The sequence below is a fragment of the Triturus cristatus genome, chromosome 10 (assembly GCF_964204655.1).
Source record: "Triturus cristatus chromosome 10, aTriCri1.1, whole genome shotgun sequence".
In the NCBI taxonomy this organism is placed as follows: domain Eukaryota; kingdom Metazoa; phylum Chordata; class Amphibia; order Caudata; family Salamandridae; genus Triturus; species Triturus cristatus.
The window spans coordinates 553,071,417-553,096,045 of NC_140593.1; the positions used below are offsets into that span (position 1 = coordinate 553,071,417).

The window sequence follows — 24,629 nt, forward strand, 5'->3', positions numbered from 1 at the left end:
CAAATCAGTCTTGACCCTGCTCCCCATGGGAACAGTCCAGCCTGAACTGCCAAGCCAGGCCCTCCCTGGACCAGAAACAAGAACCCTGGAACCGGGTTAGAGGTATCACCCTTCATCACCCAGGCTTTTAGAAAGTTAGCATTTTATTACCCTAACCATTTGGTACCTGTAGCCTGAATCCTAGGTCACGCAAATAGGTGTAACTGGCAGTTGGTCTTTGTGTATTGCTCCCACAAAGTGAGATAAAGGGGAAATAGATGTATTTGCAGGCTGGGCCATCTCCGACTTGATAAAGGGGAGGAGCGGTCATCTACCACACTTGCACATTACAAAGGCTATGCCTGAGCACCCTCACAAAGGGTGTGACACTAGTCTTTTGTGCCCCCAGTCAAGCTGGGGCCAGGGCAGGTAGGCCACTCAGCTCCCTGGAATCACTGCTGCACGATGCATCCTCAATGCAGGGCCTCACATCGCAGCCCATTGAAACCGCCGCTGCGCGACGCATCCTCAACTCTTGATCTCGCAACGCTGCGCAACCTGGATTTAAGGTACTTTGTTCAGCAGGCCTAACTTGGTTACTGTATCCTGTCCGTGTTCCATCGCGGTCAACCTGAAATCGTGACTTTGTCCCAGTCTGCAAGACCAGATGACTACAGTTGGTCTGTTGTGCTTTTAGGCACGATTTTTAATTAAATCTTTATAAGTACATAGCTCTGTTTCTACTAATTAGATCTATAATAATTTAATCAATTTGTCTATTTTTCTAAACAGGTGTGGGATTTTTCTTATGTTCTGTTTTCACCTTATTACTTTCTGAAATGCTGAATAAATACTTTCCACAGGGCCCCTAAGTTAAGCCTAAATGCTTTTGTGCCAACCTACTAGAGGGTGAAGACAGGTAAATTTGGGGTTTGCAAATGTTCACCCTGACAAGAATTGTAATTGCTGCTTGAGCAGGGTTACACCCCCCTCAACTAGTAACTCCATTTCCCACACATACAATCACCATGAAATTGTGGCTATAGTAAACTATTGGTCTGCTTGGACCATACGGTGTCCTTTTTACAGGCAATGAAGTACACAGGGGAGGTGAAGAGGAGTGTGGGCTTGGGTGTGTAAGACGAACAAGCAAGCACTACCACAATGTGTGCCTTTGAGGTAGTTTAGACACTGTTCCACCAATGGATCCACTGTGGTGCTTTCCTCCCTCAATTCCAGAGGTTTCGGAAAAGCATAAAAGTACTAAGCATTGCTGGTCATTTTCAAGGCTGGCATTTTAACCAGCCAGGCCCTTCAGATGTACTGTGTGAATGGGAGAAAATAGTGCAGCACCATGTTTAGTAGGAAAAGTGTGGTGATGATGTGATCAGATATGCTAATGGTAAAAATTCTGCGTGGTGTTTGTCGCAGTTGACACCACACTAAGGGCAGTATATATGCCCAGTTGTGTGCCCTGTGCCATAGTGAGTCCTACTGACGAGGCCCAAATAGGTTGAACCCGGTCTGGGGTTGTTTGTGGATCCTTCTGGTGGGTGCCTCATCTGGCATTTTTTGGTGGACACTTCCGATGAGGAGCAGGATCAGTACTGTTTTGTATAAGGCATGCCTTTGTCTAGAGTGGCACGGTGGGCAAAAAACTATGGAATGGAACATGATTGCAAGCAATCGCCAGTGGCCCCAAGAGTTCGCCAGCATTCCACCCATCACCTCCATGTTTGTTGCTGGTGTTGTGCCCAGCAGAACGAGTGATGTCTGATTTGAGATCTGCACTTAAGACACACACTTCACTACAAATTTCGACGCATAGACAACCATATAAGAGCAAGCCACAAAAAATGTGCTTTTTTGCAGTAATCTCATGTTACATATGGAAACAGCATCTGATATTCAGCTTTCCAAGACTGGCACCTGATTTAATGCATTAGTTAATCTGGCTTTGTTTGGAATACTGTTGGTGTATTCACTGCTCGGTCCCCGTAACACTACTCTTTTTAGATTACCCCGTGTTTCGTCCTAAATGACGTAATGCTGTGTCATCACTACGTTCATATCAACATATCACAATATTGCAACCGGTGGCACCCCTTTGCATTGAGCGAGTGCACATGCAAAACTTGAATAAATCTGACAATCTTTATAAATCCAACTATCACAACATTATTTGAAATTCTTGTGTGGAAATAATCAACGTAAAAGATGGGCATCCCTTCGTACATCTTTACATGTGGCATATTCTTTGAGTTTATACTTTTTAACAAAAGACTGCAAAGGTTGTGTGCTAAGTAGATAAACATGGGCAAATATTTCTTCTCTGATCATATAATAATAAAAATATGTCTACATCATGTAAGCTATAATAATTCAATTTCCCTCTAATAGACTGTACATACAGGACTTAAGACACGCCAAGACCAACTCACCGACTGATTCACTTTTCTTATGGGCATATATAAGCGCCATAATGGAACACAGGGAGACCTCAGGGACATTTTTCAATAGCTCAAGTTCTCGAATAGCCTCTTGAGTACGACCTGTGATGAAAGACAATTTCTTAATAAGCGTAACAGGGTCTAGATTCTTCCATTCCGATTTCAGTTCGACAAAGCATAAAATTACACCCATATACATAAATACACATTTGTATTTAAGCAGTTGCTTTGTCTCATATGTGCTACAAAAATACTTCGAGGGCATGTAAACTCTTTAAATAAACAAGCATTGGCACCGTCAAAATGCTGAGGTTAATGTGCTAATGCATGCGGTTTAGCATACTAGGACAAAACACATAGGATGGAGTCAGCAGAGAGAGAGAGAGAGAGAGAGAGAGAGAGATAGAGAGAGAGAGAGAGAGAGAGAGAGAGGGGTATCATTTTACAGGACTCTCTCAAGCAGTTTAATACAGATACTCAAGAAGAGGCGGAAGGATAAACACCTAACCGCATTGGGAAAAAAATAGGACTACTCCACTGGGCTGAGTCAAGACGGAATGGACACCTTTTTTCAAGCCAATGGCTGAAAGGGGAGGACCCAAATCCCTCTCAATATACATTGAAAATGATAGGCCTGCCTGAATAGCAATGTTGACAAAACCCAGACCTAAAAAAGGTTGCTTAGTTATGCAATGTTTCTTTGTCTTTTGAGCTTGTCTTTAAGGATATTTATTGAGAGATGGCCAATTACAATGTGCATAGAAGCTTCGAATCACAAGGTATTAAGTCAGCAAACGAGTCTGCATTATGTGACACTAGAGTATTCTCAGTTTTCTATTTGTATGTGTGTGAAATGTAGTCAGAGCCATTGGAATTATGTGGCAGCGGAGGCCTAATTATGCGACACCCTTTTGCATTAAACCTACTCTGTAGAACAGTATTAGTACCTTTCATATTCATAATATAATTCTCTCAGTAAAAGCTAATGTAGGATTTGTGACATGGGACCTTCAAAAGGGATGCAATATAGTTATGATCCTTCTAAACCCCAAAGCCAAGTTACAATAACTACGGATTTGCGAACAGGGTCTGAGATGTGTTAATAGTGAAAAACATGTAAAAATGATGGCGTAGGAGGAGGAGCCTAGCGCGCAACCAAGATGGCCGCGTAGGTGCGAGGCTCCCGAGGACCTCCGCGACCTCCTGAATAAATCCTGGAAATATCCTGTCCTTGTTAAGGGGACTGTGTCGGGGAACCCGAGCTGAGGCACTACCCGTTTTTTGGGCTCGAATCGGACCCCGAACACCGGTGGGAACATCGACTGAAGGTTGCGGCCTTCTCCTCGCCGGCCCCCCGGATTGGAGTAGTGGCGCGATCCGGGGACAAGGTGAATAACAGCGGCGAGCGGGGCTGGGCGACTCGCGCACCCCGCACTTTCACTTTCGCTTTTGCGCCCTCCTTGCTCTCTGGCGAGGTCGGGCCGCGGAGCGGGGTGCGGTGGTGTGGCCTTGTCCAGGTACCCAGCTGGCCCGCCGGCGGTGGGTCGACCCGCGGCTCTGTGGTCGCCCCCTTGACACCCGTGATCTGGTGTGACGGCCCGTTTGGAGATCTTGGCGCGACGGTGGAAGGGCCAGCATGGCCACCAAACAAGATGGCGACCGGGCGAAGGTGAAGACGACCCGCCGTGGCACGGCGCACCAGGCCAATAGTATGGACCGCTACACGCTCCAAAAGGGTTCTCCGGAGACAACGCGGTCATCCCCGGTGGGACCGACGGAGACACCTGCCCATCCAGTGGATCTAACCCTCCGGGACGTCATGGGCGCCATCGCTGAACTGAAGGCCTCAGTGGACCAGCGTTTTGATACCTTGTCGCAAAAAATTGACTCGGTCCTGGTGGATGTGGGCCTTGTGAGGGCGGACTTGTCAAAGACGAACGACCGAGTCGATTCCCTGACCCACACCACAACGAGCCTCACGACTGACGTGGTGGCCCTCCAGAAGGAGGTGCGCCGGCTTGGCCAGGCGAGCGCCCTGATGGACCGGCGACTGGAGGATTCCGAGGGTCGCGCCCGGAGGAATAATATCCGCATTATTGGTGTGCCGGAGGGACGTGAGGCGGAGGCGGCGGATCTCTTCGTGGAAGACTTGATCCTGACCCATCTCCAGCCCCGGGGGCTGAGTAAGTTTTTTGCGGTGGAACGTGCCCACCGGGTCCCCGGGGGCCGCCCTAAGACCGGTGCCCCGCCGCGGCCCCTTATTGCCCGAATCTTTAATTTTCGGGACCGAGATGCCATCCTCCAGACCTCCAGGCAACAGGGACCGGTCAGGTTGGACAACATGGACGTAAACTTCTACCCAGACTTTACCCCGGCAGTCCAGAAGCAGCGGCAGAGCTTTATTGGCATCAAACGTCGTTTAAGGGACCTAAATCTTAAGTACTCAATGCTCTTCCCGGCTAAGCTGCGGGTGGAGGTGGATGGTCGCACGCACTTCTTCGACCGGCCCGAGGCGGCTGGGGACTGGTTGGACACCTTGCCTGGGGATCGGGGCCGGGGGGGTGGGGGGAGCGCAGCTGGCGAGGAGGGCCCGCTGGTTCAGAATTGAGGGGTGACTGTATTGCCTTACTCGGGACATTGTTCCTTCACCACATACTGCTTCTGTAGGTTCCCCTCCCATGGAGGTCATGTGGGGTCTGCTGGGGGCTTCCCTCCTCCTCTGGGGGACTAATTAGTATTTAGCTATGGGGCGACAGGCACACTGCACTTTGGGGGGGCTGTCTGGGCTCATGCAGGGGTGCAGGGAGGGGGGAGTTTTGTTGGGACCGGGGGGTGGGGGGGGTGTGTTGTTTGTTCGTACCGCAAGGCAATCCTGCGACTGTTTTGTTGTCTTTAGACTGCTCGGTGGGGGACGACCGATTGTTTCGACGTATGATGGGGGGTAGGGACTTGACTGTGTTGTCATGGAATGTTAACGCCTGGGGGATAGGATTAAGCGTGGTGTGGTCCTGCAGTATTTAAAACGTATTTCCCCAGATGTTGTCTTTCTGCAAGAGACGCACCTTATAGGTAACACCTTTCATGCAATGAATCGGAGGGGATATCGTTTGGCGGCCCACTCTGGCTTCACCTCAGGCTCGCGGGGGGTGGGTATTATGGTTAGGAACTCGCTCCCGTTGGAGATTGATGAGGTGCACCACGATGAGAGGGGACGTTACACTGCTCTGGCGGGACGTATGGAGGGTAGAGTGTTCAGTTTTGTGTCGGTGTACGTCCCGCCTGGGCTACAGGCCACTACATTTGCGGACCTGGGGCGCCTCCTTCTGGAACTTCCGAGTGGCCTATTGGTGGTTGGAGGGGACTTTAATGCGGTTGTTTCTGGATCTATGGATCGCCATCCCCCTAGGGACCTCCCCCGGGCACAGGCGTGGCTGCCTGGCCTTTTAGACACACTGGGCCTGGTGGATTGTTGGCGCTTAAAGCATCCCGTATTGCAACAATACACCTTCCACTCGGGGGCCCATGGTAGTCTTTCGCGGCTTGATTACATCCTTGTCCCAGTGGCCCATGCGGGGAGGGTGGGAGAGGTGCGCCATCTGGCACGGGGTATTTCAGACCACTCCCCATTGTTGTTGCATTTCGATGTCTTCCCGAGGGGGGATGGCAGGGTGGCCCCGATTAACGCCTGGTATCTGCGCGACCCCACCATTCGTGCCGACTTGATCACATCCTTGCAGCGCTATTTTGAGGAGAATGTGGGGTCGGTCCCATCTGCCATCTCCCTATGGGAGGCTTTCAAAGTGGTTCTTAGAGGGGAGGCCCTCTCCTTTATTGCCAGTGCCCGGCGGCGTGAGCGGGAGGAGGTGACCCGGGTGGAGGCCGAGATTGCGGAATTGGAGGGTGACCTGGGGAACGGGGTAACAGACGCCAAGTTACATGTTCTGCAGTTAAAGCAGGCGGCCTACCGGGCCCTCGTCACGGAGGCGGCCAGGGGCCTTGGTAGAGAGCAGCAGGGGCGCTTGTATGATGTGGGTGATAAGGCCGGTAAATTGATTGCGTGGTTGGATAAGAGAGAGAGAGCGAGCCGAGTGGTGCCTTTGATTGAGAGTGTGGATGGTGCGTGTGCCACGGAGCCGGAAGCCATTGTCTCCTGTTTCGCGGATTATTTCCGCGGAGTCTACTCCCCTGCTTCTCCCTGTTCGGAGGCGGACTCCCGTGCCCTGCTTCGGGATATTGCACTCCCCTCCCTTACGGCGGAAGACAGAGATTCGCTGGACGTCCCTCCCACCTCGGACGAAATTGCCTCGGCTATTCGCTCGATTTCATCCGGCAAGGCCATGGGCCCCAATGGCATTCCCATTGAGCTATATAAGTTACGCCCGGATGTGCTGGCACCCCACCTGCGAGCGATGTTCCTCGCGGCCCACTCGCAGGGCTCCCTCCCGCCGGACCAGCGTCTGGCCACAATTGTGGTAATCCACAAGGAGGGGAAGCCCCGTGAACGGGTCACATCCTATCGGCCGATTTCGCTTTTGAACGCGGAGCCCAAAATCCTCGCCAAGGTGTTGGCTAACCGGTTGGTTGGCGTGGTGGGCGATTTGGTCCATCAAGACCAATCGGGCTTTATCCCACACCGCAATACGGCTCTTAATCTACGGCGCTTGCACGGCGTGCTCGCGCGTGTCCCATTTGTGCGGGAGCCAGCCATCTTGGCGTCCTTGGACGCCACCATGGCGTTTGATACGCTCGAATGGCCATATCTCTGGGCGATGCTCGCGAAGTTTGGGTTCGGCCCGGGTTTCATCAGCTGGGTCAAATTGCTATATTCGGGCCCGATGGCGCAGGTGGTGGTGAACGGGCGTGTGTCGACCCCGTTCGCGCTGGGGCGGGGCACGCGACAGGGTTGTCCCCTGTCGCCTCTTCTGTTCGCCCTGGCCCTGGAGCCCCTGGCGGAGTGGCTGCGGTGGCACCCTTCCATCCGTGGTCTCCGCTGGACCCCCGAGCACGAGGACCGCGTGTCCCTCTACGCGGACGATATCCTTTTGTATCTCGCCTCCCCGCGCAAGTCCCTGATCGTCCTAGTTGATGTTCTGCGCTCCTTCGGTCGCAACTCAGGCCTAGTCATTAACTGGGCGAAATCCTGCGTCTACGTGCTTTCCGGGGAGGCTCCGGTCCTGCCGCGGGACTGCCCGATCCAGATTGCCTCCCAGGGTTTCCGGTACTTGGGTATATATATCACTCTTGACCCGGAGGCCCGCTATGAGCGGAATCTGCTGCCCCCTCTCCAGCGTTTGAAGGAGGATGTGGTGCGCTGGCGGCGTCTCCCGCTCTCGCCGCTCGGTCGAGCGGCCTTGTTTAAAATGATGTCCTTGCCGCGCTTCCTCTACGCCCTCCAGAACACTATGGATATGGTCCCGGCACGCTACTTTCGTGAGGTGGAGGGCCTTCAGCGGCGCCTGTTCTGGGACGGGAGGCCGCGTATTGCTCTGGCTAAACTGACGCTCCCGTGGTACGATGGAGGGGTCGCCCTCCCGGACATTAAACGGTATTACTGGGCCTCCCAGCTAGCTGCAATTAATCATGGCCTTTACGGGCCCGCCCTGAACCCGGCATTCGAGATGGACAAGATGCTCCTGCCCGGTGGCGATTACAATCGAGCGCTGTACTCTGGTGCGCCTGACTCCCGTCTGACGGGACCGACGCGTGTAATGGTGCGGGTTTGGCACGCGGCTAATGCAGCTATGGGGTGGAAGGACCGTTTGACCCGGGCGTCTCCACTGTATGCCTCTGAGAGACTGGGCTCCCTGTGGACATCGAAGGGCTTCGAGAAGTGGGACACGATCGGAATCAGCACAGTGGGGGATCTTTGGACGAGGGGGGGATTCAAAACTTTTGAGACGCTGCAGGCGGAGTTCCAGCTGCAGGGCAGTGAGTACTTTCGGTACCTGCAGGTCCGCCATGCGCTGGGCTCCGTCTTCCCGGATGTTGCATCCATTCCGGAGTCTTCCCCCCTGGAGGACAGAGTGCTGGATGGCCATGTCCCGGACAGCACGATCTCCCTCATATACAAGAAGCTGATTAATGATAGATCGTGCCTGTTAACTAGTCTACGCGAGGCTTGGGTGGCCGACGGGCTGGAGCTGGACGACGAGGATTGGATGTCCGCGGTGGCCTCTCCGAAAGAGGTGGCCATCCCGGCTCGCCTTCGTTTCGTCCAGCTCAAGATTCTTCACCGGGTCTACGTGACGGGGCCGAGGCTTCTACGTATGGGTTTTGCCATGGACGGACTGTGTAGGCGTGGATGTGGTGCGTTGGCGACTTTTATGCATATACTGTGGGAGTGCCCGAAGGTGGAGCGATTCTGGCGTGGTCTGCATGAGGTCCTGCGTGTGGTCACGCGTGTAGCGCTGCTGCCCGAAGCGAGGAGGTGCTTGTTGAATGTATGGGAACCGAATGACTACTCGGTTCCGCAGACGCGGTGGGTGACTCTGGGATACATGATAGCGAAACGTGATATTGCTCAATTGTGGGGATCCCAGAGGCCCCCTGCGGTGTCGGCCTGGAAAGAGCACATGGATTGGTGTATGTTCCGTGAAAGGGTGGTGTATGTGGCGAGGGGTAAGCCTGGGGCGTGGGTGAAAATCTGGGGCCCCTGGAACGCCTACCGTGGGGGCATTTGTGAGCCACCACAGCTGCCGGCTGCCTCGCCTGCTCCGTCTCCCTAGCTGGACCCTCTTGCTCGGCCGCGGGCACGCGGCCCCCCAGTCCTTGATCTCCTCCCATCCCCCTCTTCAGATCTTTCCTGCCAGTCTGGATCCCCCACTATGGAGCAAGTGTTGTCATCTTGAATCTCGGGTTGCCTTGCGGTTGTGGTTTTTTGTTGATGTTGTTAGTCCTTAAAATGAAACCGTACTCTGTGGCAGGACGCCGTGAGGCCTGCACCGTTGATTACTCCTGTGTTTCTACTGTACACCGCTGAGAGACCTTTACTGTCTGTATGTACTATATTTGTGATGCTTTAGCGGCCGGCCGTGCGGTTGTAGGCCCATACCTGTAACCTTTTTATGGATGCAATAAACGGTTTCAAAAAAAAAAAAAAAAAAAAAAAAAAAAATGATGGCGTAGATGGATTTTCAGTCCCCCCCACTTTAACTTGCATTTAAGTATTTAAAGTTTTTAGTTCCCTCCTCCAGGCAAAAGCTCCTTCCTGGTCCATCAAACAGGAATGTTTACACCATCTGGGCAACACTGTCACCACTTTCAATGGCTGGTTACAGAAATCAACACTCAAAGGAGACGAGTTAGCCGTAAGTTTCTGATCAGTTAGCTTTACATATCTGGATCAACGTGTGCCCAGCAATTTAAAGAATTTTTGATCTGTTAGCAACATTTTACTTGCTAAAACATGCAGCCGATAATGGATTATGTGACTTGACAACTATGCAAATTCCTATTTGTGTCGAATAAAGTAGACTCACAAAGGCGTTTTCCCATTGGCCCTTCATACAGTTTCTAAAACCTAGAAATAAGCAACTGGAATAGGAGACATTGCTTCGCTCTTGAAGCATTAGTTAAAACGGGACACTAGACAGAAAAGGTCAGGTAAAAGATGAGGAGTGATGCTGCTGCAATGCTGAACGCTAATTCAAAGCCCATTCATTGTTGGAGTACTCGTGTGGATTGCTATTTGGGGTACAGTACATGCTTCATGAGGAGACATTTCAGAATAGGTCTTGGACAAGTGTGAAATATGGCACAGCCAGCCTTAATTGCCTAATGTTCTGTGCACACTTGTGTAAACTTGGGCACGATCAACCTGAGGGAACATTGAAAAGGTGAAATGTAGAGAAATCAGAGTGGAAATTCCATGAAGAATTGTATTAAAAAAAACTAATTTCGGTCCTTGCCTTGCCTTTCCGTTTTACACGCTTCAAAGAGTTTGACGTGATACTTTTCTAACAATTGACATTTGAACCGATAGTGTTTAAGGTCGAGCCATGATATAAAAGATCTCAAAAGTTGAGTAGCCTTGAGTTAGAGCCACAGGGGCAGATTTACAAGCCACTTGCGCCACTTTTGCGTCACTTTTACCATGGCAAAAGTGACGCAAAAGTGGCGCAAGGGGCTTGTAAATCTGCCCCACAGGGTCTAATTTAGAGTTTGACAGAGTACTGTGCCAAATATGTAAAAGGGTTCCCTTTCTGCCAAGCTCCAGTTCTCCCCCTCTGTTCAGAGTCCGGCAAACCGCCAGGTTTCCATTGGCTTATCCTGTGTTGGGTCTTCCATTTGAAGCCTTTGAAGGAAGGCCTGCTTGACAATGGGATGTCAGTCACAATACCTCAGACAATCTGCTCCATTCAGGGTAGACATTCTGATGTATTTTATTCCTGTTTGGGACACCCATGGAAACCTGGCATGCCAGAACAGGAAACCAAATAAATGACCGCCATACAGTGGAAAACAATTTCCGAATGTCAGGGACATTTATTATCTTATTTTTATTTTATTTTCAAACAAACTCCTACCATGGGAGTTTGCTTTAGAAGAGGTAGAGGCCAATTAAAATGAGAAGTGTGATAAGTCACTGGGTCTGGGACATGACCAAACCAAAGTTGGGGCTTATATGTTCCGCAACTAGAACATTAGTGGAGCTCAACAGGTGCACACCATGGATTAGTCTATGACAATTTACCTTATATGGTGAGGATAAGTCTATAAATAACACACTCCACTGTGCATACCAGGGTAGTATACTTCCTACACTATAATGTGTCAGTATTCACCAATGTTTACATTGATCTGTTAGGAAAACTAACATTCCATCTCAATACTTGCTCACATCTAACCTAATTTACAAAGATTGTTCAGTGAGTAGGTGAGACTAAATCTTAACTTTCATTGCGTAAAAGACGCCTGCTTATGGAACAAAGCTTTGTCATTGGAGCCTTGAACATCTTTTGAACCCTACAGATCTTTCTGTGTAATCCTAATGCATACACCGAGCACAAGACCACCAACCTTTTTGAGGATCTTACTTAAAGCTGCCTCAAAGAGGTGGTGGGGTATTTACAGACCTGCCTGGAAATGGCTGGTGAACATGCCAAGAGTACTGAGTACAGTGGCGTAGCTAGAGCTTGTGGCGCCCGGGGCTATCCCCCAGATTGCCGCCCCCCCACCCCCGGAGGGAGGGCATGTACTTCAAAGAGGTCCGAGAGACACGTAATATCGCCGCTAATAGTTACCTTGATCATGCAAGTTACATGCACATACATGACACGGTCCAAGGCTACACAGTTGAATACACAGGTGACTGGCAGTACAAAAGAGAACACACAGACTGCATGATCTATCTGGGGACTCAGAAAAACCGCATATGACATCCATCAGAGAGCTGCGTGAACAATTACCTGGTAATCCCCTCAACACAATGCAAACATTCACACACATGACAATGTTCATGTAACCTTCATCTACAGCGGACATTAAATGACCATACATCATGGTCCCCCCATTAAAGCAGTGGGGACCTGCACGAACGTGATGTGCTCTGGGGACCCAAAACCAACTTAACAGTGTCGAAGCCTGTGATTCTTTATCTTTCAAAAACAGCAAATTAATTATTCACAGGGAATGACTCACTGTGTGCCCTTAAAACTAAACGCAGCATAAAGGGGTCAGTCAGCTCCACCTTGCCAACACAGACCAGATACAAAGCCCACTCTGGTGGCCCAAAGGCAACAACCAGGGGTCGCTCCCTGTCATTACTTCCAAGCAGCAGCAACCAACTCCCTGGGAATGAAAAGACGTGTGCTCTTGGTACCCAAAACCAGCTTGTAATAGTGCTTCTCTCCTTCACAGCAGCCTCAGCACACACATGGTGCACAGCCTGCCTGGGGGCCGAAAGCTAAAATACAGGGAGGGGCGACACATTATGATCACAATCCTTAAACACAGTTGTGGGGGCCATGGGAACTTGTTCAACTCTATCCAAGACCCGGGAAAAACTGTTCCGGCGCTGCGGCACTCCTTGAATATTCAGAAGAAACAAGAAATATTAAACCACAGTGATGTCGGCCAAGAATGGTCAATGTTTCGAAATAAAGAAATGTGCAGGGCAAATAAATAGATACAAGACAAAGACGACATCAAGCATGTTAAGTGTGATTGTCAGCTGCTAAAATTTAAGTGAAATACATCTAGATTAAAGGAAGTAGATGTACATAGGTGAGTCTTGAGCATACCAGGTAGGCTGCATTATGCTAAACTTACATGAGATGCTGTTAGGTGTGTCTATTTAAATATATTGCCAAACTAATACCACACATACATTATGGCTAAATTAAAGAAGACAATAACAATCAAACTGAAAATTAAGGGATGTAAAGCCAGGGAATCGAACCCTGGATGTACATGAGATAATCATGGAGATTATGGGATGGGCTGTATTGTGCTATACTACTGTGCCCCCCTGTTATATGTGCCCATTAAAATCTATTACCAACATAAGTTAAAATAATTTGAGTAAGCTACATCTGAATTATACATTAGAGAAGAAAATTGTGCAATCTACATGACTTATATGGGGGTACTGCCAAAGAGATTCAACCCTTGATGTGCATGGACAAGTCACAGATGATACACAGTAAGAAGAGTTCTACTGTACATTGTTGTTTTGAGTAGTTCCAACGTCAGTTGGTAAAGAGCAGCCTCAAAGTGCATAGCTGCCAAGCTTTCAGATTGCTAGGTGTGATATTTTCATAATTTTATTGCAATTATGAGTCTGCCGCCGCAGACATTTGCACCAGTTTTAGTCTTCTTAGAGTTTCTCATTGCTCAAATGGGTGTAATTACTGATATATATATATATGTTTCCCTCATCTTCATTGCTTGAGTTTTGCTCGCAAAAAAGTGTCACTCATAGTCGTTGAAATGTCACTCACAATTACAATTGAATTATGAAAATGTCACACATAGCAATTTGAAACCTTGGCAGCTATGCTCATAATCGTTGAAATGTCAATCATAATTACACTGAAGTTATGAGAAAATGTCACACATCTGAAACCTTGGCAGCTATGCTGCCACTCACTAAATATCCCCTCTGAAAACGTTTAGCTCTTATCTCACTCAGCCTCCAGCAGCACTCCACAGTGGTGGCAGCCAGAGCCAGGGTCTCTATGGCAGGGGTTGGTTCACGTCTAGGGACGGAGGACACGAAAGAACCTGGGAGGGCAATGCACAGCAAGACACACTCCGGACAGGGAGGGGACCTCATGGAAGAGGTCGCGATGCAGGAAGAAAAAAAGAACGTGCAATAACATGGTCAGGCTTGTCTCAGAGAGCAGCGGTAGGTAATGAAGGAGTAGAGGCAGGCAAATTGGTAGAGGGACTGTAGATGCACATACTTAGGGGGGGAGACCAACAGGTGAGACAGGAAGAGAATGAGGAGGGCCAGTGTGAGGGAGAGAGGCCAGGGAGTGATAAAGAGAATGAGGAGGGTTTCCAGAAAACGACATTAGCCGCTCGGGCAACCGGAGAGAGGGCTTCATTTTCCTAATGGGCTGGAAGTGCAGCCAATGGTGGGAAGCTGAGAGCCGCCTGTCCTGTGGGCTGAGCCTGTAACTTACCCCCAAGTCTACCCAGGGCACAGGAAGGGAGCCACTGCCGAGAGAGACACGGGCTGGGAGGCAGTGCCAGGGCAGGGCTGCTCTGTGGAGTGCCATGCTGTCAGCTTCAGACATCCATTGTTTGAATGTAAATGGTCGAGGATCAACTAAACCCCTGGGTCCAAGCTGTTACATTCTTCCTCAATGTGGAGTGGGATTTTAATGTGTGTAATGGGTCTTAATTTTGGAAGTACTGCTCAGATGCTGGAACCACAAGATTTGTCTGTTAACATTATTATACACCCAGTCATTGATCACTTATGGAATGCTTTCTGAAGCCCCATGCCTCTTCTCTGTGGAGAGCCATGCTTTCAGCTTCAAACCGTTTAGAGCTGTGCTCACCCATTCTTTGAACGTAAAGGGTTGAGGATCTTTAACACTGTGTGGCCATTCAACCCTAACCATACATATCACTATCCCCATCGCACATAAATGTTCATTGTAAAATACTAGCATGCATCATAGCCAGCAGGATAAACCCACTGAGGCCCAGTCTGATGCCTCCAGATGAGGCAGCTTAAAAACAGTCACCACCACAGAGCAATGCCACACAACAAACATGCACAAATATTCTTGCCACACATCAGGCCCGGCTCCAGGAATTTTAATTTGGGTAGGCCAAGGGTGCATTTGGGTAGGCCACTGCGGGCTGGATTTGTCGCATATATGTCTGGGCAGGCCTGCTTCAGGGCCCTCCTTTATCTCTTCTTAGTCTTATAAGGACCAGTAAAACTCACTCTTTTCCAAATCTCTTTCTAAATATTATCACTCACAAAAAGTGTTTTTTCCATGTAATGTTCCTTTGATGGGAAGAGGATGTTTCTGAGGTGGGAGTATCAGGCAAGTGATACTACTCAGGCTCCATCTGTTTGAGCCTTCATGGAGGATCCCTCTTCATTACTACCTCCACCTGAACCCGGACTCGGCAACGCTCTCTCTTACAGGCTTGATTATCCACTACTCCTCTCTCCAGTGCACCTTATCTCACAGCTGACCTTGGGCCCCAGCCCCATATCAGGCACCATCGGGCTCCACTTTGCTTTTTCCCAGTAAAAACATTAGTAAAATCACCTTCAAACTTAAAACATTGAATATAGCAGTAAATATAATTAGCAGCACTTTAAAGTATGTTCCACAGTAGCCCTTATGACCCGACTGCTAATTAAATAAACAAAAACAGAAAGGCCATGACAGGGCCGGCTTTAGTGCTGATGCGAAAGTCTTTTTTGGCGCCACACTAATAACCTCTTTCTCCGTAAATACCTTTACTACCACCTTCCAACAGTGCCCCTCATCCCTCCATGGCCCCCCTAGTGACCTCCTCCTCAGAATCCCTCACTGCCTCACGCCACAAGTGCCCCTCATCTCCCCATAGCCCCTCCCCCTCATGACCTCCTCCTTGGACTCCCTCACTGCCACCATCCACCAGTGCCCCTTATCTCTCTGCAGCCTCTCCCCCTCATGACCTCCTCCTCAGACTCCCTCACTACCACCCTCCACCAGTGCTCCTCATCTCACCCTAGCTCCCCCTCCACACCATGACCTCTTCCTCGGATTCCCTCACTGTCACCCAGGGCACAAGTCCTAAAAAAAGAAGTGGGGGGACACTGACGTCACTACAGGAAGTAATGTCACGAAAGTGGCTTGCACCATCAGACTCATTGCCTCCCCTCGCTCACCCCTTAGATGCCATTGCATCAGAGAAGCCAGCGCGTGAGCAGCGTTCTGAATGAGCTCCGATCTCGCCCCAGAGTGGCCAAAGAGTAAATGTGTGGCTCCATTTGCTCCAGTAATCGAGCTCCCGTTAAAATAAGTGAGGGGGCACCGTCCACCCGCCTGGTACCCCGACTCGAGCCCTGCAGTCACCCTCCACCAGTGCCCCTCACCGCTCCACAGCCCCTCCAACTACCTCCTCCTCAGATTCCCTCACTGCCACCCTCCACCAGTGCCCCTCATCGCTCCGTAGCCCCTCTCTCATATGCATTTGTTGTTTAGCGCTACTCATATCAGTGTAGTGTAGTGTGTCAGCACTTTACACCACAAACACATTATACAGAGACAATGAATCATACAAGTATGTAAATCAGTCTACAGGGAATGTCACATAAGCCAATGAGGATTACAAGGTGTAGGAATCACACGTCATCCATACTGGTGGGCAGTATATTTTGAGAGGGTTTGGTCTGGGGAAACACAACCTTAGGATTTAAAAGAGTATTCCATGGGGGTCAGCTTTACTGATAACAATGTATCTCTGCTCAAACATACTCATTTTAGCAACATTAGAATGATGAAAGACTGAGGAAGTTCTAACTATATCACAAAACAAAAAAAACGATACCATTCATGTTTGTATGCAGCTCTTTGATGACAGTTCATTGGTCACTGTCCTATGTTAGGATTGTAACTTCTGAACTGCAAGTAACCCAAGGATCTCTGTGACAAAGGCAGTAACACACTGAGCTATCCACATAAAATACAGTTCATCTGCACTTAAAAACTACCAACAGACAAACGATTGCTCTCCAGCAGGATCATTAATCACCAGCGTTATCTGGGCATTCTGAATTGCGTTGTCATATTGTGTCCTGCATCGGCCATGAGAAGGATAAAAACTGTTTAAATGAAGCGCACACGAAGTATGTGTCCTGCTGGGCCTGCACATATTTTTAAAAGAAAATAAATAGTAACACATTCTCTTACCTACTAGTCGAACTTTGTGTCACAGCCTGATGTGATAAGCAGCTGCAGGGGTAAGGAAAGGGGAATAGGAATAAACAAACTTATTTTCTCCAACTCCGACCTGTGCTGCACAGTATTGGGTCCTCACGAGAGTGCGTAGTGGTGAAGCGCGTGACGCGTCACCACTACGTTCTCATCGCGAGGGCCGGGCAAAAATGTAGCCCAGGGCCGTCATTGGTAGCGCTGGCGCGCGCTCTCCAAGATTGACGGCCCTGGAGCAGGCTGGGATGGGACGGACCAATACGAAGTCTTGGCTCTAGTCTTGCCGAACCGGAACCGACCGACGTCATGATGGAAAGGCAGCACTGCAGCAGGCGCTGACGCACTGGCGCACCACAAACAAGTAGGTCTGCTGGTTAGGTGCGCGCAGTGCGCAGCGCGCTCACCGCGCTGCTTGAAGTTGAACTTTTTAACTGGGCCGCCGGCCGCACGCGCCGTTGCAGCCGCGGCGGACCTTATAATTTATTTAGTGACAGTCACTGTCCCTAAATAAATTATAAAGGCCGCCGCAACGGGCCACCAATGCTGAGCGGCCGCCCTTAAAATAGTGCCGCCTGGGGCGGACCGCCCCCACCGCCCCCCCCTAGCTACGCGCCTGACTGAGTACACCCTCTCCCAAGTTCTTTTTGCCAATAAAAAGATGGTAGGGGCTGAAGTATATGTGGCAAATCTGCATGGAGGGGACCTTAGACGGGGGGTGTTTGCTCTAGTTGTTAAAATAATGTATTGTTTTTCTCTAATGCATAGACAAGAGATACCTACAATGATTAAGAAGACCAAACAGTAAGGTTGTAGTAAGGTAGCATCCTTCTGCATGGTTACCCCCACTTTTTGCCTGGTGCTGTGAAGGTTTAGGACTAGTCCTACCGAGAACCTGCTAATCAGGACCCCAGTCTCTGTGCTTCCTTCTCTAAATTGGTATGGTAAGTACTTGGGTACATCCCAGATTGGATACTGGTGTACACTTAACAGTCCCTAGTATATGGTACTAAGGTACCCAGGGCATAGGCACTACAGAGGTCTCCCATGGGCTGAAGCATGTATTATACCACCCATGGAAGATCACTCAATTTGTAACTGCAGGCCTGCCGTTGCTGCCTGTGTAAGCTGGTGCTATCAGCACTTACGAGAGACATAGGTTTCTCTATATCCAAGATCACTGCACTTAAAACCTATAAGTCACCCCTAAGGCAGGCCTTACAATCCTGAAAGCAGGGTGCTCGGCTCCAAGTGTGAGGGTGCCCCTGTATGAGCGGGACACCCCTACAGCCTACAGAGGCCATTATCCCGGGTTGTGAGACAGCCATATAACATATAGAGGGGCATTGCATCATTACGCAATGACCATCTCGAAACTGGCTGTAACATACCCTATCATGTTTGGTATCAAACATGTTGGAATCATACCCCCACACTGTAAACAGTGTGGGAGGTATGACTCCATGCACTGTAATGATCCTCCAGGAGGCCCTCGGTGCTCCCGGTACCAGTCTTCTAGACCGGGACAGCACAACATGGATGCTGTCGACCAGAGACACGATTCTGCACTCCTGCTGCTGATCCAAGCTCGAGCAGTGGAAGGCAGAACAATAGGTATCCTGTCACAGGGATATGTAACCACCTCCCAGACAAGGTCTAGTGTATTGGGGCCGGGTGGGAGCGCTTGCTAGCGCCACTCAGTCTGCTTGAAGGGCACACTTGGGACCCTCCTTGCATAGTTCAGTTCAAACTAGCTCAGGGAGGCGTTGGCTCCTGCTCTAGCGCGAAACTGGACAAAGGACATTGGAGTATCCTCCCCACTGTCCGACCCCTCTCCTGTGAGGGAACCCTGAATCGTCCCAACCCTTTCCTTAGGGTACTTAAGGGCTTACCGGAGGGTGGGTCCATAGAGTCGTTGTGGGACAAGATTCATTTCAAGACACTACTTCTTCAACCGTCTGAGCACTCTGGACTACGCGGACTTAGCTCCGGGCATCAAGGCTGCAATTGGGAAGACTCCTGTTGCTCCTGATCTCTTTGCCCTGCTCATCTGCTGTAACATCTGTGCACCATACAGGAACCTTCCAAGGCCTGTGGGCATCCAAGACACCTGAGGGAATCTTCCTTGAAGTGAAGGAGCCACTTCCCTGCATCTGCAGGCACCGCAACTAAGCTGACCAGTCTACTGATCCTGGGCTCCCATGGACTCCGAAAGGCTCAGCAACACAGGTGGTGGTTCTTCACATCCCTCGAGGCCTGCCCTGTCCTCTCACTAAGTTTGAGGCCAGTATCCCTCGTCGGAGCCGCAGGAACCGAAACCCCGTGCACTGCGTCTACTTGCAGTTGCAAAGGCTTGTTGGCTTCCTTCCACCAAGATCTTCGGGCTCCAAGTAGCCCCAACCTCAAGCATCACATGTGACCAAGATCTTTGTCCTCAACGCATCACTTGCATCGTGGGCTTGCATCTTTGGTGAGCAGCTCGAGGTCCTCTTGCAACCCAAGTGCCTCTGGCCTGTGGGTCCTCTAGAGGGTGATATTTGAATTCTTTGGGCTTCCATGATTGCTCGGGGCCTGCCCCGACTCCCCTGCTTGTGGTGAGTCACCTGGACCTTGCAGGTCCCGACACTACACCATCTTCGATTTCCACGTTGTTTGCAGCTGCCAAGGCATGTTGGTGCTCCCGCCGGACACCAACCCCTCAACTCTTGGCATCCAACATGGGACAGCTTGTGAATGGCTCCTGGTCTTCTACAGTGTTGCCTGGTCCTCACAACTGCAGCTCCAAGGTCACCGTCAACTCACCTGGAACACCTGACTTCGGTAGGCATTCGTCTTCCAGGTCACCTGGTAACTTCCATGTGGCATAGACTCCGTCCCCTTCGCTTGCAGGTACTTCTCGACTTGAATCCACCTTTGGGTTCCACCGGACACTTTCACCCTCTCCAACAGCGGCATCTACCTGAAGTCCTCCATTGAGTTTGACAGCGGTTCACAACACCACTTCACACCTATGCACCCGGCTTCCCTGGTGCAGGTATCCTAAGGTATCCACGGGTGGGGTGGCTCTCCAACCTTCTGTCTTCCACGGGGTTCCTCAGGGTCCACTGAGAAGGGTCCCCCATCTTGAAAATTACAACTGTGACTTACCCATTAACTTGTATTGAGCCTGCAGTCGTGTTCCCACTCTGCACACGGCCTCCGTGGAGTTCCTGATTATTTACTTCTGGTGATTCCTTGGGTTCCTGGCACTTAAACTTCTTCTGGGTACAGTCTTGACTTAAGTCGTGGCTCACATACCACTATTTTAGTATATGGTTTAGTCTCCCCCTGGGGACCACTCTGTATTACGTGCTACTTACCTGTTTCTATTGAAAAGTATTGTGTGCATTGTGTATATCTCCGGCTAGGAGATATCTGTATGTGTTAATGAGTGTCTTATAATAAACATATTTTAAAAAATACACTGTGTGGTTCTTTTTCACTTAATCTACATCAATAAGATTATGTTCTGGTAAAACAAGCTGCTTTATGCTCCTTCTAGACTAAGCCTGCTCTCCACAGCTACCACTTAGAGAGCTTTCTTAGCTTTTGTACAACCACTAAAATCACCATAGGGATTGTATGGATTGGTGCAAGGTGCCCACTTACATAAGTGTACACCATATACCAAGCCAGCTTCTCACAACAGTATATCAAACACAGCATGAAAAGTTCAAAATACAAGAAAACCATAGCAATACTTAAAATGTATACACAAATTATACCCAAAGTCAAGTTGCAGTGGTTGGTTAAATTAGGAAATACCATTTTGCTTATAAACAAAGAAAAGGAGCAAAAGTATGAACTCCCCTTCCAAATGTAGAAATTATCTGGAGGGACATATTAGAGCTATGGGATGCATAAGATAAAGCTATGTTGTACATATTACTCATCTGCATGCACATCAATGTCGTCATTCCACTGTTACCTTCCTTTAACATTCCATACACTTTGAAGAACAGCAGCACGGGATCGTTGTTGTATTTCTGAAGACCTTCTCTTGCAATATTCTGCACGTGGCGGTAGTATTTTTCTTGACTGTAGTATGCAATATTTGCCTAATGTGAAGTAAAGCACACAATTACCTACTTTCAGAATCCAAAAGGTACACAATTAATAGTCTAGTATAGAAAAGGTTTAATTATCGTGTATGAAGTCGTCATAATTTGAAACTTGCTTCTTGCAGCCCTATGCAAAGTATAATCTGTAATCTTTCAGGAACATGTTTAAAATCTAGCCCTTAACAATTACACATGGTCACAAGATCTAGGTATATTGTGATCAATATCTGTAGTAACGGATTTATAATTTCCATGGATTTAGAGTTTCTTTTAAGTACCCATACTGCATTTGGGTAGCTTTTTCTAGGGGTGTGTTGTACTTTTTGTAAGGAATACCTTAGATTTGGCAGGTGACCAGCTGACTCATCCAAATCAATGCATGCCGCCTTTCGCCCATTTTGGTCAGCCAGAGAAGATGAGCCTGCCATAGCGCCCACAGCCTGTAAATCATCTCAATAAACTTATAAAACACAGGCTGAGAAAGCATATTGAAACATGCCTACAAAGCCCACCAAGACCTAGGAATGGCATACCTCAACCCCTGCCTGACCTTTCACTAACCATCCAGAGACCTTCGCTCCGCCTCGCTCGCCGTCGCCCATACATCGCGCATCCGCCCAAAGCATAGGCTGTTCCTTCTCCTACCTCGCCCCAAGTCCTGGAACCTCCTTCCCCTTCACCTCCAAACATCACTCTCATTGGCAGAACTCAGGAAGTGACTCAAGAACCTGGCTTTTTGACTGAGCCCAGCAACCTAGCGCCTAGATATCTTCACGGGTGATTAGCAGCGAATACTGATTGAGAGCATTGTGTTGTGTTATAACATCCACATATGTTTGACACTTGCTGTGCTTTTCCCCGATTAATTGTTTTTACACAGTTACCGCGAGCAGCCATAGGATGAGCTGTGGCATTATTTGGACCGAACGCTTTAAATAGTGTGCTAGGTATATTTTGGCAATAAAAGTATTCACATGCTTGGTCACATCATGTCACCCTGCATTGTATGGAACCTCATAAACGCAAATATTAATCATACAGTTAAGATATTCAAAAATCTCTGGGGTTGTATTTAGTGCAAATATTTATTTTCCCATTGGACACACCCGACAGATCCAAAGTGAACTTCCATCCGTAGCAACGATGGCCACTGCCAAGCCATGGGATGACCATTTGTGACAGCTGATTTTAGTCTCAGGTCCACAGGTCTCTTTATATAGAACCACGCTATCCCCAGGGTCAGGTGGGGGGAGGAAACTAGAGGCACGGGCACCAGGAGCAGGCCAGCCTCCAACATACAATGTTCAACACAAATTGAGGCCGCTCCTAGAGAAGTGACCTGGGTAAAGTTTAAATTGTGAGTGTGGGCATCTCACAAAATGTGACGGACTGGTCTCACACACCACCTGGTGTCATGCTTCATCATTGACCAATCCTCGCCCTCCAGAAACTCGGTTTCCAGCGCCTTGAGACCCTCACAGTTGAGTAGCTATATAAACCCCCTGATTGATTGGTTTGGTGGAGGGCAGGGATACACCGGACGACAGGGATGCACTTCTAAGCTAAGTGGGGGCCCGTGATAAGTGAGTGAGATTAAAAAACCATTATAGTTACCAAATTGAATTTAATGTGACTTGCAGCTATATGGTATCAAAAACAGGTGAACGGTGAAATTATTGTCCCCTCACAGTCATTGGTGCAGTCGACATGTTTCTGCCATGTGGCCCGGTTGGGTCCATGGCATTCATCAGGACCTAAAGTTAATGGACTTCATTCTTACCAGCCATGCGGTGATAAGATGCCACTAGGTGGGGTGACCTTTGTCACACTCCACGAGGAAAAGGACTCATTGCGAAGTCTGAAAAGCAAGTGAAAAAATGTAAACACAATAAACACCTTGAATGGTCACTTATGCCATTATTTTCAACCACATGCACAATTTATTAATGGTGGGTGGCTAAATGTGCAACACGTTACGTACTTTTGTGTACATTTTGGGACACCGGATATCGCAATCTGGTAGACACTTAATTACACTGCCCATTATTTCGACCTGCCCAATTAAGAGCACTGTAAGAACCACTCACCACCCCATACCCAGTTATCGTCGGGGAGGAAAGAAGCACACACATAGGTGCACTTACGGCAGACGCACCTTGATGCAGTAAGTGGATGACTGAAAAGAAGGTTGGGAAAAGGGGTTTCCAGCTCTTTTTCAACTATGTGTAAGCATATCGTGTAACCTACCTGAACTTGCACAACTGTTTGTTTTTAATTTTCTCCCACTTCAAGTTTGACTAAAGGGGTCTTCCCTTCCGATGCCCTCCTCCCATGGGGTATTTAGGTCTCCATTTCAGGGTAAGATGGACCCATTCTCAGGTATTCTGTCTCAAAAAATGCGCACGAAAGTGAACTTTTAGAAAGTTGCCATTTTTCTACTCTATTTGTTGCCGGCATCCTTTTCCTGGGTCACATGACTGGGTGTAGTGGCAGTTGGACTTTGTTTATTCCTCCCAGACGGCCACACAAATGGAGGGAGTAGGTGTGCCTGGATGGGTCATCAACTGGCAGGATGCAGAGGGGCAGAGCTGTTCACCACCCCACTTGCAACTCAATAGGCTATGCCCTGCTTTTTTAGACCAAAAGCACAGGTGCACCACACTTTGAGAAAATGGGGAAGATAATAATATGATTCATTCCCAACGTAAATGTAATTTTGAAAAAAGTCATTTTTTATTCACAACGCTCATACTTGATCTCTTTTTTTAAAAACAATGGAATATAAATACAGTCTGTTCTTGACAATACAGCCGACGCGTTTCGTCCTTGAAGCGGACTTCTTCAGGGCTGTTTGGATACAAACATATAAATATACATAAGCATACATAAAAAACAAAATATACATAATATACAAATATATATATACAACCCACACCTGTGTGTGCTACAAACTACTCAGGTGATAATTTTCTGTACCTTTCCGTTATTTTTTCTTATTTTTCTTTTTACAAATTTGTCAGCATGTTTAACTGCTTTCATAATATTATTCCTAAACACTCAATAAATACATTCCATGTAGATCATTTTGTCCCATTACAACATATACAGCGCTGTATTGTTGTTTCTAATAAAGGTTAAGATGTTCAAATTTGAACATAATTCAGGTATGGAGAGATGATGTGTGATCTGAACAGAGGAAGAGGGGTGAGAAAGGAAAACCAATTCCACATTTCCCAAACCAGGGAGAGAGAGTACAAGCAGGTAAGGTCACAAAACTTTCTGTCAGTGCCAAACACAAGAAACAAATATAGAGTCATGATTGCTAACATGCCCAGGTCTTGGATCATATGCAATTTCTGATTAATCTTAAGCTTTGCAGCAATAAGGACGCGACGTAAATAATTACCAATACCCACCATATGATAAGTTGCACTAGACCTTAAGTCTTTAACTGCACTGAAAGGAGCACTGGTAGTGCAAGGGTGACCAATATAGGCCTATTTTGTTACTTGACACTTATGTATGTTGTCTATTATAATTCTTTTTCATTTTTAGATAGTCTATATTCTAATAAGAATTTGGGGATTCCAACCACGGTCACCCTTGCACTACCAGTGCTCCTTTCAGTGCAGTTAAAGACTTAAGGTCTAGTGCAACTTATCATATGGTGGGTATTGGTAATTATTTACGTCGCGTCCTTATTGCTGCAAAGC

General features: G+C 48.5%; 1 protein-coding gene across 2 annotated transcripts in view; it reads right to left on the bottom strand.

Moving 5' to 3' along the window:
• LOC146789708 (tetratricopeptide repeat protein 21B-like) overlaps nucleotides 1–24,629 on the bottom strand; it is a 576,531-nt gene that overhangs the window by 433,750 nt on the left and 118,152 nt on the right. For both annotated transcript variants that reach the window (XM_085632041.1, XM_085632042.1), the window contains exons 2-3: nucleotides 20,784–20,913; nucleotides 2,421–2,531 (exon numbers count right to left, since the gene is read on the bottom strand). In XM_085632041.1, the coding sequence (XP_085488167.1) occupies nucleotides 2,421–2,531; nucleotides 20,784–20,913 (241 nt within the window). The remainder of the gene's footprint in view (nucleotides 1–2,420; nucleotides 2,532–20,783; nucleotides 20,914–24,629) is intronic.